The following is a 19,574-nucleotide window of genomic DNA, read 5'->3' as shown; positions in this document are numbered from 1 at the left end:
GATCAATCTTTTCTACGGATCGCGTTTAATTTGTGGACATAAACCACTCCTCCTAAGTCCTAAGATCTCTAGGCATGCATTAATATCGTACATACTTTTCATTTTGTAAATGTTGTAGAAGGATATATGTCCAAAGCAGATGCATCCAAACAACAGCAAAGTAATATAATCATGTGCTGAACACAATAATACTAGAACAAGTATTAGTTACATACTCTCAAAAAAAAAATACTTGAGGAGTTCTGTTTCCTAATAAGTTACTCAAAGCTCGAAAGCTTCTCTGAGTACTGAACTTTAAATAGAGAGTTTCAACACATTTTACTGTAACTGCAGCAAATTCATCTTTGGTATTTACAACGGGTGTTGTCCAATAACCTAATCGACAACACCAACATAGCCACTTCAACTTTACTGGGTAGCGTGAATGTTCACAGCAGCAACAGTCGAGACCATGGAATCCACGCCACAAACATTGTGGCCACGACAGATCTTGTAATAACCTTGATCTCCCCAGTTAGGGCCCCAGGAATTCTTAATGATCCAATATGGCTTTTCCTTGAATCTTATGGGAGCGTAGCCAGCAGACCCGTAGCCAACCAACACCACGCCATGGTCCAAACTCCTCAAGCAAACCAATGGGCAAGAAACCCCACCAATATATGTCTGCATGTAACCTGCATGTATACCCACTGCAACAAACAAAACAAAACAACCACTTAAGTATAATCTCACATTTGATTGATTGACCGTAATGATGAATGCTATTGTAATGAGACATTCAAGCTTGAATGTATACCTGCAAGGGGACCATTCTTCACCAAATTGGCAGCTATTTGGTCTTCATCAAGGGCGACTACACTAAAGTTGGCCACTGTTGCAGCAACCTTGCTTTTGTCAAATTTGCAGGTACCGTGATCAGATCCAGTGTAAGGATAGTCTTCCTCTCGCTGAACACCGCCAGACTTGAGTATGTATTCAAACGCATTATTCATCAACCCACCATTGCAGCCAGAGTCACATGAGTTCCGTTCTTCAGGATCACACTGCAAATAGAAAACAAATATTGGTGGGTAAGAAAAACAGCCAGCCTTGATCATGATTTTAGAGCAGAGATGCTCATTTCATATATGCATCGATAGGAAACTCTAGGTCAGCAGTTTCCCCACCCCCACCCCCACCCCCTCCCATGGATGCCATGATAGCCCCAAACCTATATTAGATGCCCAACTTGGGTTCAGTGACATATGACGACCCACAAATTTTGTATTAGAAAGACCATATATAACCAGACTCTGATTTCTTCAAAGTAACTATGCCACAAGCACGAGCACATCAACGACAAATGACAGGATACAAAAGGTGCACGTTTATATGATAAAAGATTAGAATCCAAAACAGTATTTTTCAGGTAAGTAGGCTGTGCACGTATATGGACATTCAATGCTAAATGTTAGGTTTCACTAACAATAAAGTTATTACCCTGTGAGGAGGGTATTGGTATGCCTTCAAATCTTCAGCAAAACTTTTCAAAAGTTGTCTTTAAATTATCAGTATGCAATCCAACAGTATCCTTCTTAGAAGGTGCCTCCTTTGTTTCTTTCTTATGTTCAGTCTATTGGCTTTTATGTACCCCCACTGAGTTTGTATTTTAGTTACTTCCATTTTGTACATTTGGCCAACATTATTTTGTTTCTTTTGCCTAAAAAAAGTGGGATTACAATTTGTAAGTGAACAGATCCTCTTTAATAGTACTCATAAGTCCTAACCCAGAACATTATCAACAGGCAAGACCACAATGATAGATCTTTAACATCATAAGCTTATATTTTCGTCGAATCACAATGAAGTTCAATATCAACAAAATTAACATCCAACCATATATGCAACCAATAGAATTGTAACTGAAATTGAATTCAGAAAATCAGCAAAAACACTGACCTCATGATCACAATCAACTAGCTGTTGCTCGCTTAAACTAACTAGTTTCCCGGTTGCAAGATAATTAGCACCTTCTAATGCTCCAGTGGTACTAAAAGACCAGCAAGATCCACATTGACCCTGAAATATTTCCACACAAATAACTTCAACATTAAATTACTAGTACTATAACTCTATTTTCAACCAAAAAAGTTAAAACATCAAGCATCAAAGCATAACCCTCGCTAAATCATTTCTACAAACTATAGAAATTTTGTTACTAATTCTACAAAATAACATATTTTCAGTTTTCTTGCTTCAATTTGATTTTGACGAGCACTGGTTTAATATATTTTTTTCAATGTAAAAAAACAGTGAACAATCTCAAAAGTCAAAATCGATCATATCAGGATAACCACTTTCAAAATGGAAAAATCACTTCTCCAATTCAAAACTAAACTCATTCATAATTACAACTTTCACATCACCAAAAATAGAAAAGAAAAAGAAAACGTCAAAGGTTAAATAAAAAATCTTAGGAGCCATTCAACATCACGGTAAATTTCCAATTTTTGGTTTTATGAATATAAATTAATCATACTTATACTAAACATGTCAATTTTGAAAACTCACAAACGATAACAAACAAACCCTAGTAAGGCAGATAACCATAATTCCGCAACAAGAAAAAACATAACAATTTCAAGCTTAATTTCCTCAGCAGATAATTTCGAAACAAGAAAAGAAAACACAAAATTCAATCTCAAAATATTTGACATCAAATTCACAAATACACAAATCGAATTAATATCAACTAAGAGCGCAAGAACACAATCAAGTGAATCAACAATTTCAAATTCACAAAACAAATTAGAGTCAACTAACAACGCAAACAAAACATAATTAATGAAAAAAATAAGAAATCATATACCTGATCTTTGACTTCAGTAACAGCGCCATGTTCACGCCAATCAAAATCCTCAGGAAGACTATCAGTAGGCAAAACAGGAGCCTTATTAGCATCAGACGGAAGTTTCAACTTCCTTTTACCTCCATTAAGACCAAGATACTTTTGTCTAAACTCTCTGGGAGTAAGATCAGAGAATTTCGTAACACCGTGAACAGCCGAAGGATCAAGCGTCTGATGACGACTCGCACGGCGTAGATTCGCCTTAAAAATCGAGAATCGATTATCATGTTCTTCCTTAGACGAGTAAATCTTATTGAACTTCGATTTGAAGAGAGAGAAATGATGATCAGCGTTCAAAAGAAGGTCGTTTGGAGAAGATGAAGATGAAGAAGAATCTTCAGTGGTGACTTGACGAATGAGGAGGTCATCATCGGCTATGGCGGAGGAGAGGGAGAGGATGATGAAGAGAGAGAAAGTGAGGAGAGAGAAAGACGACGCCATTGAAGAAGAAGAAGAAGGAAGGTTTGGTGGTGAAGTAGTTGTTGTTGTTGCTTGTGGTTGTGGTGTTTAATAGTATGGGTTGATGAGGATTTAGGGGTGTTGATGTTGGAGAGTGTGAAGCCGGTGAGATTGTGACACGTGTTTGTGTTGAAAGAATGAATGGTGTGTGATTGGAGAGAGAGACTGAGAGGTAGGAGTGGAGGTTGGGGGAAGGAGATTGGTGCAAGTAATCTGATTTCAGATATTTTTTTAATCTTCTTTTGATATTTTCTTTGAATAGAGGATAACTTTTTTTATTGGGGGTTCGCTATCTTAAACTTATTTTGTTCAACGAAAATTATTAAAAGATACGGTCTAATTTTAGTGACTAAATAAATTAAACTAATCACCGAAAGAAATTAACCTAGTTACTATTGGGTTAATTCTCTTTTTAATATTGAGTTTATCATTACCTAATTTTAATTAGTAGGTGATGTCTTACAAGATAAATTCTTTTGTTATAATTGGATCACTTCTGATATTAAATTCAGAGTAGAAGTTTTACTTCTGGATGAGATCATTTACAAAATTCATAGTAAACCTACTAGGTTCATGGTGCATCCATAAATTTTAAGTATGAATAAACTTTTTTCGCTTGCAAATGCTATATTGATTTTAAATGTAAAACTAAGTTCATTATTAATGAAATTTAAGTCTTTAATTTTTGTTTTTGTCATTGATGAAGCCTAACTTTCTCATAATCTATAAATTTAATTGACCACGATAAATTTATTTGATGAAGGCAAATTCATATCTAATAGGTCCATATAAGTTCTTCAAACTTTAAATAAGTTTAGATAAGCTCAATTAAATTTTAACACCTTGTAAAATAAATTTCATTATGCTCTAATAAGTTCAACAAAATTCACATAAATTTAGTTGAGTTTAGATAAATTCTTTTCCTTCTTTTTTAATGACATCATTTTACACCAACTGACGTTACTTGAGCTACTATCGTAACATACAAAAATACCCAGGGATATTGCTCTGAGTACTAAATACTAGTTTAATTTAAAAGGGAACAAATACTCTATACTAGTGTGTGTAAATGGCATGTTCTAAGAGTCTTATATGCTTGTGTTTGATGCATTTGCAAGCTTTAAATTTTTTTGTAAGGTAAGATAAAGATTTGTTACAAGTGAGGGATTTGAGGATCCCAGGTTACAAGGGGAAAGAAGCATATTTTTTATCAAAATGGTGGAAGGAGGGCCTCCAGGCTTCAATTAATTAGGCCAACCTTGAGTCTTTTAAATATTTGCAAGCTTACAATAAGCATGAGTTATTAGGTCCGAGCTATGTTCGGGTAAGGAAGATTTTCATTTATTAATATTGTAATTTAAAATGGTAATATTAAATACAACTTGATCGAGTGATTAAGAATTTATTATATTCTTTTTTTTAGGGGAAGAATTTATTATATGAACTTCAGATTATGGGATCAAAGTCGCTATAATGCAATTTCTAATTTTTTTAAGGACATTTCTTTTACATATTTATACCTTCCCAATACGTATGAATACTCCATAGTCTCTGCAATAGTATTTTATTTTATTTTTTTGCTTGTATATGATTCATTTAGATATTAGTAATTTGTTATTGAGAAAACAAAAAAGTTATTAAATTTGGTTTCATATAAGCATATTCAGGCCCTTGGAAGTCTTATAGTTGAAGCAATCCAAGCTCTGAGCCTATTCTCCATAAATAATTGGGGCACTTTGACAAAATTGATCGTCTTGTTAGTTTTTACCAATAGCTTGTACAAGACTCGTTCCCAGAAAATATATATAAAACGTGTAAAAGACATGAATGTCGGCAGATAATATCTTGAAGTTGAAATTAGCTGATTTATCTCTACTTTTTTTTTTAGGGGAAATTTATCTCTACTTTAAAGGTTAGTTTGATTCCAAGTTTTTCTAAAATTAATTTCTTTTACTCAATATAGGGCTTTATCAATGACCGAAGAATATGAACTTTCCACTTATGATCGTCACGAATTAAATTATAATCAAATTGCTATGGGTCGTTTACCAATAGCAATAACGGATGACTACACAATTCGAACAATTTTGAATTCGCCTCAAACAAAAGAGAAGTCTCGTGATTGAAAAACAATTCGCAATCATTAAGGTTCTTTTTTCTTATTGTTCAATTTTCAATATTGAGCAGCAGGTTATATCTAATAGTACAAGCATCACTTTCGATCTCAAAAGTCTTAGGATCGAGTCTCACCGCTTTTACTAGAAGTTGATTAAACCTCCAATATAGAAGTTGGAAGGTTATATTCCTTTCACTATGCCAAATTTTACTTGGTATATTCGTATGTATATTCAGGTAAAATAACTTCAAAAATTTATTGATTACCCACTTCGGAAGTTATAAAAGATATATTTAAATGTCATTATCTCCTTTAATATGAAGTATGAACTTTGGGAGGATGGGCGACACATAACTAAAGCAATTATGGAGTACACTAATGTGAGTTAGAGAGAAATTTATTGTAGTATTGCGTGGACAAATTTATATCGTATATGTGCACTATCATATTAATGACAATTTTTTTTTGTTTTTTTTTTTTTTTGACAGGAATGACAATTTTGTTAATGAACAGCACTCCACAAAACATTCCTGTATGTGATTCTATTAAGGGCATTACTGTAAATTCACCTAGCTGATAACTCACCTCTGTACTGGCACTGGCACACTGATTATTCCCTGAGAATACCGTTGCCAATATTCCTTTACATTACACTTTTAGTCCTATATAATATGTAATAAGGTGACAGCTATGTTTTTTGAGCTTATCAATGAAATAGAAACTTCTCTCCCTAAAATTCTGTGCTCTACATTTTCTCTGCAATGAATGAATGATTTGTTGTGACAATACAAGTCAGATACCATGACTTGTATTGTCACAGCAAATCAACCCTTGGAACAAACCTTATAAGGCCCCCAAATATCCATGCGGATGAGATCAAATGGTGAGGGAGCATGAGATTTACTGAGAGAGAATGGAAGCTTTGTGAACTTTGACATTGGACAAGTGATGCAGACCTTAGTGTGCTGTTTCAGAAAGGGCTGGACACAAGGAATGTGTTTTAGTTTGGAGAGTGAAGCATGCCCTAGCCTATGGTGCCATAGGTCCAAGTCACTTACTGAGTCAGAGGTTTGTTGATGTGTTGTGGTGACAGTAAGGCTCATAGGTGTGTATTTATCAGCAGTTACATGGTTAACAAGATAGTACAAACCTTGTTTTGCTTCACCCATGCCCCTAACCTCCTTGGTGTTACTATCAACTATAACACAGTAAGTAGGAAAGAAATTGACTTGACAGTTGTTATCAGTGATCAATTTCTGCACTGATAACAAATTATGTTTAAAATGTGGTACACACAAAACATCATTTAACACCAATCCAGTTTCCAGGTAAACAACACCAATGTGAGACACAGCAGCTGTTGCACCAGTGGGCAAATTGATCTTAGAAGAGCTGAGCGCTGCAGTGGGGTGACTCAGATTACTCACATAGGGTGTCATGTGATCTGAGGCCCCTGTATCTATGATCCATTTTACAGTATTCCCTTCATCATTATGAGATGATATCATTCCTGAGAAATGATGATTAATCTCTTCATCAGTTTCAGATCCTTTTCCAGATGACATAAGTTTAGGCATCATTTTGGCTAGTTGGGCTAGCTGTTGGGGTGTGAACAGAACCCCTGAGGTATCATTGAAGGGTTGTTGAACTGTTGTATTGTCAGTGGTTTGGGCTACAGCTGCCAGTTTATGGTTGTTGTATTTAGGTGAGGGAGTCCATCTTGAACCAAAGGGTGCTTGAAAGGGTTTTGGTTTGGTGTAGGGGGTGTTAGGGAAAGTGTTTGGGGTGGAATTGTGTTTAGGGTGATTTTTGGGAAATCCAACAACAAACCAACATCTGTCTCCTTTGTGTCCTCTTTTTCCACAAACATGACAGGTTAGAGGTTTCTCCATTGCTTTGCTATACATAGCCACAGCATCATTGTCAACTTTATTGAGGTGCAGAACCTCTCTTTGTGCTTCCTCCTGTTGCAATGCAGCTGTTGCAGTCTCAACAGAGGGTAAGGGGTCTAACAAAAGCAGTTGGCTCCTTTGAGGGTTATACACATCATCAATACCATTCAAAAATTGAAAAAGTTTAGCTTCCTCTCTTTGTTTTTCAATCACATTCAAGAGATTTTGGACTTCTTCAGTGGGGTTTTGGATAGCAGGTAAGGCATTCATGGCATCTAGTTCTTCCCAAATAGCACTCAAGGCTGTATAATGATCATTAATAGGCACAGAGTTTTGTTTAATCTCATAGAGTTCTCTATTCAGTCTATATTTTCTAGACCCATTAGTGAGGGAAAAACGTTTTTCTAGGTTTAGCCATATTTCCCTAGAAGATGTCATGTACATCACAGATTTTTTAATAGAAGTAGAAACATTTTGAGTTATCCAGGCTATTACCATGTTGTTGCAAGCATCCCACATTTCTGCTTTGATTTCATCATCAGTAGCTCTTGTGACTGTGCCCTTCACAAATCCAAGTTTGCGTTTTGAGGACAAACTGATCTCCATTTGTCTGCTCCAGGCTCTGTAGTCAGTAGAACCTTGCAGCTTCTCCACTTGCACTGTGTTTGCACCATCAAATGGGTGCAGAAACAAGGGATTGAGCATATCTTGGAAGGTAATTCTTCCTCCATTTGTTGTCATTATGAAGCAGAAGAAGATTTTTTTAAGAGAGAAGAAGACAGAAGAGAGATGAAGAAAGAAAAGAGGAGGGATAAGATCAAGAAGGGAATGAAGAGTAAAGTTTTGATTTTTTCTCACTGCAATGGGAGCTCTGATACTATGATGACTTGTATTGTCACAGCAAATCATTCATTCATTGCAGAGAAAATGTAGAGCACAGAATTTTAGGGAGAGAAGTTTCTATTTCATTGATAAGCTCAAAAAACATAGCTGTCACCTTATTACATATTATATAGGACTAAAAGTGTACTGTAAAGGAATATTGGCAACGGTATTCTCAGGGAATAATTAGTGTGCCAGTGCCAGTACAGAGGTGAGTCATCAGCTAGGTGAATTTACAGTAGTGCCCTTAATAGATTCCTCCAAACAAAAATTATTAAAAGAGACAGTCTAATTTTAATATGAAAGTAGACATAGTTACTACTTTGACCTTGATTGATTGTATATATTATATAGGAAGTTATTTTTTCCATATATTTAAAATTTCTAAGAAGTGTAAAATTGTGTTTGGTTGATAATGGGAAGTAGAACTTCCTTTAGGAAGCTCTACTTACCTAGGGGGACCTAGGTAAGTAACTTCCTCCATTATGGAAGAAGTAGAACTTCCTAGGAAGTGCAAATTCTCATGGTTTTGCCAACCGAACAACTTCATATACTTTTACTTCATAAGAAATTGCACTTTTCATGATTTGTTTTATCAACCAAACAAGGCCTTTGTATATACGTAGTAAAGTAGTTCAAGCTATGTTGTTATGGAGTATATCATATGATGTAATCAATTGTGTTCTTATAAAAATTTAGCATTTGGACTGGATAACCACGGGTTTGTAGTATACTTCCTCCAATTCTAAATAAGTGCAACATTTGCATTGTGTTTACTATTCATAGTTTAAACCTTAATTAGCTTTGGTTATTTACATTTTAGAAAAAACATAGTCATGCGGGATCTTGTTAGATTCGTCTGAATGTGAATTTTTTAAATATCATTTTTTTATAATTTTTACTTATTGATAATTGACGATATTAATGGTTAAAATAATACATTGATAAACGTGAAAACAAGAAGTGTTGGAGAATCTTTATAGTAAACCTGGGTGTACCATGCTCATGGTACACCCAAGGCTATTTTCGCCAAATGAGCAAAATGGGCAAATGAGCAAAATGAGTATATGAGCAAATTAAGCAAATAGTCAAATGAACAAATGGGTAAAATGAGCAGATGAGCAAGTATTTCTACTCATTTAAGAAAATGAACAAACTTGGTGCAAATGAGCACTTACGAAAACGAACTAATTACAGGTGAGCAAAAAAGAAAATGAAGAAAGAGATGAAATGAATAGAAAAAAAAAGACTAGAGCAAGTATAAGAGTTGACTAAGCAGCAATAATCATCCAACACAAATTATGGAAATGAGCACATAATCTTCAATCATTCTAAATAAGCATAGATGCTTGACTCATTTGAACATTAGAATTCAAAATTATTGCAAAATACATTTGCTCATTCCTACAATGATAATTCAAAATCAGCACCCATAATTTTGTTCATGTTCTGATCATGTAAAACAAAAGCATCTGGTTTATGCAATACGAATAACTGAGGGGAAATGAGAAAAACATCAACAACAAAACAAATGAGCAAAAACATAATCAGATCTGGGTCGTGGGTCTTCATCATCGTCGTGGATGGGTTGTGGGTCTCTTCAGTCGCCTCATCATCATCATCTCGAGTCTGCGTCATCGTCATCTCATCGTTCATCTCGCGGATTTCAGATCTGGAATTTTTTTTTCGCGAATTTCAGATCTTCATTGTTGTGTTTGAAAGGAGGAGAGAGAGAAGAATTGAAAATCAGATTTTCTGGTGAGCAAGAATTGAGAGAAATGAGCAAGAAAGAAGAATTGGATTCAGATTTTTGCTTTTTGTCATTTATTGCCCCGAAATTACCAGCGTGCCCCTTAACTTGCAATTAATTACAGAAATGCCCCTGGGTGTACCATGAGCATGGTACACCCGGGTGTACCATGAGTGGACTCGAAGTGTTGCATTTATTTAGAAACGGAGGAAATATGTTGTAATCTTAAAAGTTGGCAAACATATTTTGTTACTTCCTCCGTTTTTTATTAGATGTTACACTTTCCTTAAATTGCATGTTTTGAAATAGATGTTACACTTTTTGTATTTCCTAAATTGGAAAGTTTTATGTTGCAAAATTACTCACTTACCATTACTTATAACAATTAACCAAAATTAAACTAACTTAATTTAACCTTATTATATACTAATCTAAATTAATTAAACCTCCTCCCTCTCTTCCACCACCCCTCCCCCACCACCTCAGCTGCCCAATCCCTTCCCCCACCTCGCAGCCCCCTTCCCCACCACCGCAGCAGCCCACCCATGCAAAACCTCCCCCACCACCCCCACCCACGAAAACCTTTCCCACCACCCGACCACCCCCACCCACCGAAAACCACGCCATCTTCTTTGCGCAAAACCACATGTCCTGCCATCTTCTTCGCGAAAAACCACATGTCCTCCATTTTCGGCGGTAGAGGTGGGATTTTCGAGGCTGGAGTGGAGTTTTCGGCTGTAGAGGTGGGGTTTTCAAGGCTGGAGTGGAGTTTTCGGCGGTAGAGGTGGGGGTTTCGCGAGGCTGTGGTGAGGTTTTCGACACGTGGTTGGGGTTTTTGGGTGGGTGGGTGGGGATTTCGGCGGTGGGGTGGGGTTTTCGGGTGGGTGGTTGGATTTCGGCGGTGGGTGGGGTTTTCGGGTGGGTGGGTTGGGATTTCGGCAGGTGGGGTGGGGTTTTCGGTGGGTGGGTGGGGTTTTCGGGTGGGTGAGTGGGTGGGGATTTCAGCGGGTGGGGTGGGGTTTTGGGTGGGTGGGTGGGGATTTCGGGTGGGTGGTGGGGGTGGTGGTGGGAGTTCGCTGGGCTGCTGGGGTGGTGGTGGGGTCGTGGGGAACCAAGTTGGGGTCCTCTTTTCTCTCTCCTCCCTTCCCTTAAACCCCATGTGCAATGGTCCCCACATGCTTAATCCCCTACCCTTATTTTCTCCTAATCACTCCTTCAATTTTTGCCCAGGGAACCCAAATTTTCAAAAGTGTAACATTTAATAAAAAACGGAGGAAATATTTAAGTTAGAACATGGTGTCAAATCATATAATTGGATTTGCAATCAACTTTGTTCCAGGTTCATGATCCTTTCTAATCTGTCCTAATCTACTACATTCGACCACTATCAAAGTACAGTTTGGGATTATGAATTTGTAAAAAATTATTGATTTTTTCAAAATTTAACCCAAATCACCTTATTCAAATCTTGATCTACCAAAGCCATCCCATTCACAATTAATAAACCCCCTCCAAAACTTTACAAAATTCAATAGCTCTAAAATGAACAAAATGGCTTAAGCATTGTTGTTAAAATCCCGATCCGAATCTTAGGATCCTACGTTTCTACGATTCGGAAGGAGCTCACTGATCCCGATCCTACGTAGGATCTTAATCTTGTAAGATATTTCAATCCTACCCAACCTCAAAAAATCACATGATAGGATCTTAATACGATTCTACGATCCTATGATTCGATTCTATCGTAAAAAAATCATAAAGTAATTTCACATTTTATATTTCTCCTATTAGATTTTAGTTGCATGTTACTTCAATCTTATAATATTGAAAAATTATCACCATTTGTCAATGAAATAAGTTGTTAATGTAAATTTTAACCTGAGTTTCTGATCATATTCTAGCATAATTATCTCTATTTTACGAAATTACAGGATCTTACGATCTCCGTCGATGCAATCCTACCAATCCCTATAATCTAAAGTAGGATTCAGATCCTGATAACATTGGGTTGAAGACATATGTGTAAATGTAATCAAGCCCATTAAACACTTTCACCCTTGAAACTTCTGTAACAAAAACCATAAACCCAAAACAAAACTAACAATAACCGCCTTAACTTAAACCTTCCTTCAAAATAAAGAAAAGAAAACGAGTCCAACAAATTCCTGAATTCTGACTCTAGTCTCATCGCCCCCAAAACTGCCTAAAAACAGGAGAGAGAAAAACTAAACCCAGGCGAAACAAACACAAAACACAAACACAGCTAAAACTAATATAGTCTAATACTACGACAGTTCCAACAAAAACTCCATTGTTGTTGCAGAAAAAAGCTCGAAGAAATTGATAATGGAGGAAGAAAATAGTGAAAATAGCAACGGAACAGTTGATACAGGGAAAGCGGAAGGATCGGTTTGGTTGATGAAATGTCCACTCGTCATATCAAAATCTTGGCAAGCACGCGCTTCTTCTTCCGATCCTCAACCTTTAGCGAAAGTTGTTCTTTCGCTTGATCCTCTTCGTCCTGATGATTCTTCCGCCGTCCAGGTTTTTTCTCTCTCCTCTTTTTTTTTTTTTTTTTTTTTGAGGTTAATGATTTGGAGTAGTAGTAGTAGTAGTAGTGATTTGTGCTTTTTGTGTGTTGTTGTGTTTGTTAGACTGAGTTTTAGGTCTTTAATTGAGGTTTTGTTAATCTGATTTTAGTTGAATTGGTTGATTTTGTGGTTTATAAGTTGTTGTAGCTAAATCAAACTATACTACTATTAGATTGTGTTAGGGATGAATTTAAGTAGGTTTGAAAATTATGGAATTGGACAAAAAAAGATAGTAGTACGATGCTACACTTACACATGTTTAGTTTTTGTTTGATTTTGAAAGAGTAAAATTGAGAAGATTAGCTAATGTTGTACTCGATTGATTTTGCGTAGATCATAAGATTTTATGTTTGTAGCTTTTGTGATATGAAGTATTAAAGGTAAACTTACTTTAGAATAGACATTTGGCATGAATTTAGCAAAAGTAGAGTAAAGATGTGAGGAGAAGTCTTTTGGATTCATCTTTTGGGACAAATTAAAGAGGTCAAAATTGGACTTAAATTGAGAAGAATATCACTATTGTTAGAGTTCAATTATTGTTTTATATGCATAAGATTTGTTTCTTGTGCATTTGAATGGGCATAGTTATCCACTTATCTTTGCACTTTCATCAATGTTGAGCAGTTTACAATGGAGATGAATGGCTCCGATGTCGGTCCTAGGAGCTACTCCCTAAATATGTTTAAGGACTTTGTTCCGATGTGTATATTTGCCGAGTCCAATCCAGGTGAGGTTTAATAAGAACGGTAAATTGTCTTTGATTCAGTTGAGACTTGTGTTATGCGTTCGTTCGGTATATATGTTTTTTCCACTTGTGTTCTGTTCTATTATTCTTCAACTTTTGCTTTAGTCAGTTTATGTGAGTTGGCCAAGGTTCCTCGGCCGAATCACAGGGTTATTTTAATGTTTGACTCTTTTAATGTTTGACTTAAATTGAGTGCTTGAAAGCTAGTATATTAGAACTTGACTTGAATGATGGAGTATTTTTCTTCAGCATCACAAACCTTCTTTGTGGTATTGCTTGAAGTTCACTTTATAACTTCCGGTTTTTATGGTGTTGGCAAATTCAAATTTCATTCATTGTTTTATTCCAGCATGTATATTCTTTTTTCTGATCTCTATACCTTTTACTAGTTGACTTGCTTGACTCTCTCGTTGCTCCGCACATCTTTCTGCTGACAATTATCATTCATGGATTTCCACTCAATTATACTTAATTCAAAGACGCTCAATTTTTGCAAACATAGTACGGAGACGCATCATATACCTTTTTCGGAATTTGGTTCTGATGTATGTATTACTAAGATGCTTTCTTAGATGTAGTAATTTATTATATGAAATGGGAAAAACTCATTACTTTACTAGAACAAGTAAGCTTAGCTGAACATACATATTGTAGGGAAACAAATCGGAGGGGGAGGGGGGGGGGGGGGGGGGAAGTGGGACCTCTAACTTTCTACTCTCTGTCTTTCAGATTTGTATGTCGAATGGTAGACCTGGTTTTTTTGGGGGTCCTAATGCTAGCTTGAAAATAATATTCACATAAGTTATTGTAGGTTTTCTTGTTGTAGAAAATCTCATCTGCAGAGCTAGCGTAGAAGGTTTCTCAACTTCCAGAGTGGTAGATCGCGTCTCCAAGAGTTTTAGGATGTTGACAGATTGTATGAGTACGTGGAACCTCATACTTGGTATCTTGGGTATAGGAGAATTAATTAAGCTTGTTCATGCTTTAGCCCTCCTATGATGAAGAGTTTCGATGATATTAATGTTCAAGATCTTAATTGTACGTAGGAAAGCAACTTGGTACGTGATTCGATGGCACAAACAAAAGAACAAGTGAACTTACCAAGAATTTCGAGATCCTAATGCATGGTTGCTTTAGTTAGAAGCAACAGATAATGTATTGCTCGTCAATTGCCCTCATTAAGTCTCTAAATCCATGCTAGATTTGTACTCCCCACCTGCCCCTAAAAAGGAGAGAAAAGGAGCAAAGAAGGAAAAAAGAACCTTCTTTTTTGGTTGCATCACGCCAGTGTACGCGTATATACGCGTTTGATCATTGATGTTCATGATAGTTTCACTACCGATATGTGCACTACAACTTTGTTTGCATGCATTGTGGTGATACAACTTTGTTTGCATGCATTGTGGTGATGCTCTCTTCTTAGGCATTGCTTTTAGGCTAACTAGCTCTAGTATGTTCATGCAAAGGTTAGTTTGAAAATTCTGAGATCAGATGTTCAAATTCAACTGAAGTTCAAGGAAGATGTGTTTTCAGTAATTTAAGTCCAAGGCTAATAATTTAGTTATAAGTTTGTTAATAAGCTCGAATAAGTTTAGGGTTTCATAGTGAAAAGAGAACAGCCTTAAGAGTAGATTCTTGGCCTGTTTATAACCCTGCTCCCCATTTTCTCCTTCCTCTTTTCTGTTTATCCAAGATGGTTGTGTGTCCTCACTTCATAGGTTCTACTAGGTAATACTACTCCAACCTCTTCCCCCAATCTTAAAACTCCTGTTCTTATATGATCGAGGATTTCCTATTATTACCTTGTTACTTATTATTCTACACAGTTTTACTTTAACATTTGCCAACGTAGAACTTGGACCAATAATATCTCTAATTATCAATAAGTAAAAGTTCAAAAAAGTTGATAAATTGAAAATATATGTTGAGCAAGATCATTTATTATGTTTTCTTTACGCACAAATAACCAACAATGGTCAATGAAGTATGTTAATAGTACAAAAGTACCGAGTGTGTAAAATAAAAAGAAACAAGGGAGTACTACTAGACATGGTAGCGCAATTATTGTATCTGTAAATCCCCCTGTCTACTACTACTACCATATTTGTAAGATTACCATCACTGGTGTTTCAACCGTGTCTTCCCGTAGTAGTTTTGCTACAGGTTATGCCATTATAGGACTTTATATCTGGACTTTCCTGAACTGGGTGGATTTTGTTGTTCTTGCCCCTTTTTTCTTTTGTTTTCTTTGCATGGAGGCATTTACCTGAGTTTATTTATGAATGTTGCCTGTGTAAATGTGATATTGCCCCTTTAGGTAAGGTATCGGTGGAAGGCAAAGTTGAGCATAAATTTGACATGAAGCCCCATAATGAAAATTTTGAGGAGTACGGAAGATTGTGCCGTGAAAGGACTAACAAGTCCATGATTAAAAACAGACAGATTCAGGTAAGGCCTATATGTTATTGTCTGTCGCCCACTTTGTTAACTCCTTTTGCCTTCCCAGTTTATGATTGAAATTGTTTTGATCATGGGGAAACTTTGTTTATTCCTTGACTTCTTAAACAGGTAATTGATAATGATCGTGGTGTGCACATGCGGCCTATGCCTGGATTGGTAGGACTTGGTGCTAATGCTAAGGTATTATTGCATTACTGTACTGTCTCATTATCCTTCTCACTTCTCATTTCACTGTACCTTGCTGCAAATATGTGTGGTAGTAATCTCTTTGCTCTATACTTTGTTCATATTTTTTGGCTGTTGAACCTTTATTATTGTATCAATTTGCACTTGTTTAGGGTTTGGCCTTTTGGTCTTTGATGTAACTTGTTCTTAACCTTGTTGTTCATCATGAAATTTAAATTGTCAAGCATAACTCATTTGTACTTTATGAATCATGCTTAGGCATCATGAACTCAAATTAGTTATCCGCTCAGTTCTTTTTTGTAAAATTTAGGGAAGTAACTTAATGGAGTTGGGAAGTATTAGACTATTGGTCAATGAATCTAATATCAATGCTCCTTTTCTCTACTTCCATACTACTGTGCTGATTACATTTTCGTTTGGCCCAAAATAAATGTCACTCTTTCCTTTGAAGTATATGTCAATTATTTTCCCCTCTGTGTTTCTATCACATCAAAGCCGTTTCTCTTTCATAACACTTTCTCATGCTTGTTTCCCTCTTCTCTTCATCCACGTCCAATAATTTCAGTCACATTTTATAACTACTTTAAAACCAATGTAAATCATGAAGTTTTTTTTTTCTTTTCTGTTTCTTTTGTGTTGGGTCTGAGGGGTTGAGCTGTTGGAGTATCGCTCTATGGCCTCTTCAACATTGGTGCCTAATAAATATTATAGGGTTTTCCCTTGAGTTGATTGTGTAACACATAGAATGACCTTAAGGATGTCCATGGATGATAATTTAATTGTAGATCAAAAAGTTGAATTCTGAATAATTTTGTTTCAAATACGTGATTGTATGAGTGTCTCCAATGCATCCAAATCCATCTCTTGTGAGATTTTCGGAAGAGGCTATTGGAGTCTTACATTAATAAAGGCATAGGGTGTCACAGATCTTGCCTTCATTCTTAGGAAGGACAATTCCTTGACACTCAAATTATGATGACTTTCTTCACTGTAGCAACAGCTCTTCCACTTAATGGGGAGGTCTTGTTCTTCCTTCTTTACCCAGATCTGCAATTTTCTTCAACCTTATGCAAGTGTATAGGATACACCATTTGGAGACCCTGTCAAAAGTGTGATCAACTCTGGGGGAAGTGATTTTATTTCAGACAACTTGAATTCTGCTTGAACTTGCCCTTTTTTGTGTCTTGAATAACTTGTTGTTTTAGTGTTTTGGGGATGAGGAAAGGGTTGATTCAGGGCTGTTTAGTGTGTTACTGGTGCCTGCCTGGCTGGCTCACGACAATGTTTTTTTTTAATCCTTGATCTCACGTTCTTTTGATTCGCACCATGCACATGCTCATGAAGTCATAAGTATGGTTGATTCTCATATGGCTGGTTTCTTCTGCCATCAAAAGCATTGAAAATTTTACCTTTTTATGTGTTTCATGGTATCCTCCAGGAGAAGAGAAAGGCAGCACCAGTTAAGCCACCAGAGATGAAGAGAACAAGAAGGGATCGTGGAGAATTGGAGGATATCATGTTTAAGCTATTTGAAAGGAAACCTAACTGGGCACTGAAGCAATTGGTCCAAGAGACAGATCAACCTGCTGTAAGTTTCTTCTTGTTTAATCATGTAAAATCCCCTTCCTTAAGGACTATGCTTCTGGCATTCCAGTGGAGATGAATATATTTTTGGAGGTTTCTATGCCAAGGTTCTTCAGACAGGCATGACAAATGATGCAGCTGGTCTTGTATGAGACCAGTCTCACGCAGTGTATGAATGACATGTCCAGCAAATCACCTTAAACAATACTGAGGCTCTAATCTCTTCAACTTTTCAAACAAAAAAAAAATCTGTAAAAATCAGTTTTTAATAAGTAGAAAGCAGTTATATTTGGTAAAATTTAGTTTCAAACAGTTAATATTAATAACATCGTAGAAAATGCAATGTTGAATTAGTAATGTTTAGTTTCAATCAGTTCTATAGGAAAATAATTAGAGTTTAGTAATATTTAGGTGAGGAAAACAGAGTCTAAGTCACTCTTAACATAACGTAATCAACAAATATAAGTCTCCCTTCTATTGCATAAGAAGTCACCCTCCACAATATAACAATATATCCTTCTCGAATTTATAGGTGGGGCCAATTGCATTGTATGTTTGCACAAACAATGATTCATCATGCTTTAATAGGGGAACTCAACTGGCTAACCTCTTTTTCTGATATTCTTATTATTTTTGTTCAGCAATTTTTGAAAGAGATACTGAATGAGCTGTGTGTGTACAACAAAAGAGGAACGAATCAAGGTACGTACGAGCTTAAGCCTGAATACAAGAAAGCAGTGGATAATACTGGAGGCGACTAAGTCGTCTTCTTTTGCTGTACACTTCTGTGTATCATGGAGCTGACACTTACCGCAACAGAAATTTCTCAACCCTACCTTAGTGTTTGGAGGTGCGGTAGAACTGCTTCATCTTGCGGTATCTGATTTCTCCGAAGTTCATGAATAGACTTGGCAGACAAATAGTAACCTCATGTCGCGCTTGCATACACAAGAATCCTATATATCTAGTACCTACACTCGTGATCGTAATGCATGTATATTTTACCTGTCTTTTATTTCCTTCCTACTCTTTCTCTATTTTTTTTTTTTTTTAAAAAGTTCTTCTATGGGTTTGTCCTTTTAGTCATACCAGGGGTACATCTTGGCAAAAGCTTCTTTATTTTACATTCACAATATATGTATTAAGTTAGAGATAACTCGAACTAGACTAGCTGTTTGTTCCGTAGTACTCACAAGTGCTGGTCATCAGTGAGCAAAGATATGCGAGGTTAAATCAGGTCAGGGTTGGGCTAACTTCAGGCACCCAACCTCGTCCAGCAAAGCCTCAAACAGATTGCCTCTAGAGTGGATAGGTTGTTATTGCGCCAGTTTACTTGGAAAATCCATAGTGCACTAGGATATAGTATATACCATGACTTCGTGTGTATGGTATACCAAAGTCTATTTTGTTTGATATCATGCAGAACTTTCTCCGACATGACTTAACCAAAGGTTAAGCAAGTGAGCACAACATTGATATCTCAATCACTTCCTTCTATGACTATGCACTCTCATGCTAGTTGATGTCCTACAAGGGTATAACAATACCAATTTTGTCAAAAATATTCAAATACTGAATAAGGTGGAATTTCATTTCGTCATGATCTGGGTAGAGCTGGAGTAAATTTGTGTGCCGAACTCTCCCTACCTATGTAGAGGTACAATATTGTCTCCTAGTCCGAAACTTGGTTGAAACTAGGTTTTGTCTAGAAAACAATTTAACTCGTCTAAGAAAAGTTCATAGTAGACAAGTTGGGTCAACCGTAACATTAACGAATGCGGATAGCAACGAAGTGTTCAATTCGTTGAGTATTTATGGTTGGTGAATCATTAACCAATGGTGGAGCAATAGTGTGTATGTATTGTAATGGAAATGGACAAAGTTCTTAAAGCAAACACATAAAATTTATCTCCAGCTTTTTCTATAATGTCGGATGCTGATAACTATATGCCTTATTTTCGAGATCCCAAGTTGTTGGAGGCTTTCAAAATTTAGATCTCTTACAACGTTTTATAAGATTAT

At 36.3% G+C, this 19,574-nt stretch overlaps 2 protein-coding genes across 2 annotated transcripts; one reads left to right on the top strand and one right to left on the bottom strand.

The window, feature by feature from the left end:
• Positions 1-140: 140 nt before the first annotated feature.
• On the bottom strand, positions 141-3,458 carry LOC104888961 (cysteine protease RD19A). The gene is made up of 4 exons (XM_010674077.4): positions 2,849-3,458; positions 1,939-2,058; positions 797-1,043; positions 141-689 (listed from the first exon to the last, which is right to left on the bottom strand). The coding sequence occupies exons 1-4, from the start codon at positions 3,326-3,328 to the stop codon at positions 409-411; spliced, it is 1,128 nt and encodes a 375-aa protein (XP_010672379.1). The 5' UTR covers positions 3,329-3,458; the 3' UTR covers positions 141-408.
• An 8,645-nt stretch (positions 3,459-12,103) lies between these two features.
• LOC104888968 (uncharacterized) lies at positions 12,104-18,708 on the top strand. The gene is made up of 6 exons (XM_010674086.4): positions 12,104-12,530; positions 13,202-13,304; positions 15,640-15,770; positions 15,891-15,962; positions 17,407-17,556; positions 18,194-18,708. The coding sequence occupies exons 1-6, from the start codon at positions 12,333-12,335 to the stop codon at positions 18,311-18,313; spliced, it is 774 nt and encodes a 257-aa protein (XP_010672388.1). The 5' UTR covers positions 12,104-12,332; the 3' UTR covers positions 18,314-18,708.
• The last annotated feature ends 866 nt before the right edge of the window (positions 18,709-19,574 follow it).

The sequence above is a fragment of the Beta vulgaris genome, chromosome 1 (genome assembly GCF_026745355.1).
Source record: "Beta vulgaris subsp. vulgaris cultivar EL10 chromosome 1, EL10.2, whole genome shotgun sequence".
NCBI lineage: Eukaryota > Viridiplantae > Streptophyta > Magnoliopsida > Caryophyllales > Amaranthaceae > Beta > Beta vulgaris.
Note: the sequence above shows the minus strand (reverse complement) of the source record. Positions and strands in the feature narration are given on the sequence as shown.

Excerpts from the sequence above, each read along its gene's own strand:
- LOC104888961 (XM_010674077.4), bottom strand. The coding sequence starts at position 3,328 with ATGGCGTCGTCTTTCTCTCTCCTCACTTTCTCTCTCTTCATCATCCTC. Across the intron at positions 1,044-1,938 it reads TAGTTGATTGTGATCATGAG|TGTGATCCTGAAGAACGGAA; the intron begins GTCAGTGTTTTT and ends TTCTATTTGCAG. Across the intron at positions 690-796 it reads GAAGAATGGTCCCCTTGCAG|TGGGTATACATGCAGGTTAC; the intron begins GTATACATTCAA and ends TGTTTGTTGCAG.
- LOC104888968 (XM_010674086.4), top strand. The coding sequence starts at position 12,333 with ATGGAGGAAGAAAATAGTGAAAATAGCAACGGAACAGTTGATACAGGG. Across the intron at positions 12,531-13,201 it reads ATGATTCTTCCGCCGTCCAG|TTTACAATGGAGATGAATGG; the intron begins GTTTTTTCTCTC and ends AATGTTGAGCAG. Across the intron at positions 15,771-15,890 it reads TTAAAAACAGACAGATTCAG|GTAATTGATAATGATCGTGG; the intron begins GTAAGGCCTATA and ends CTTCTTAAACAG.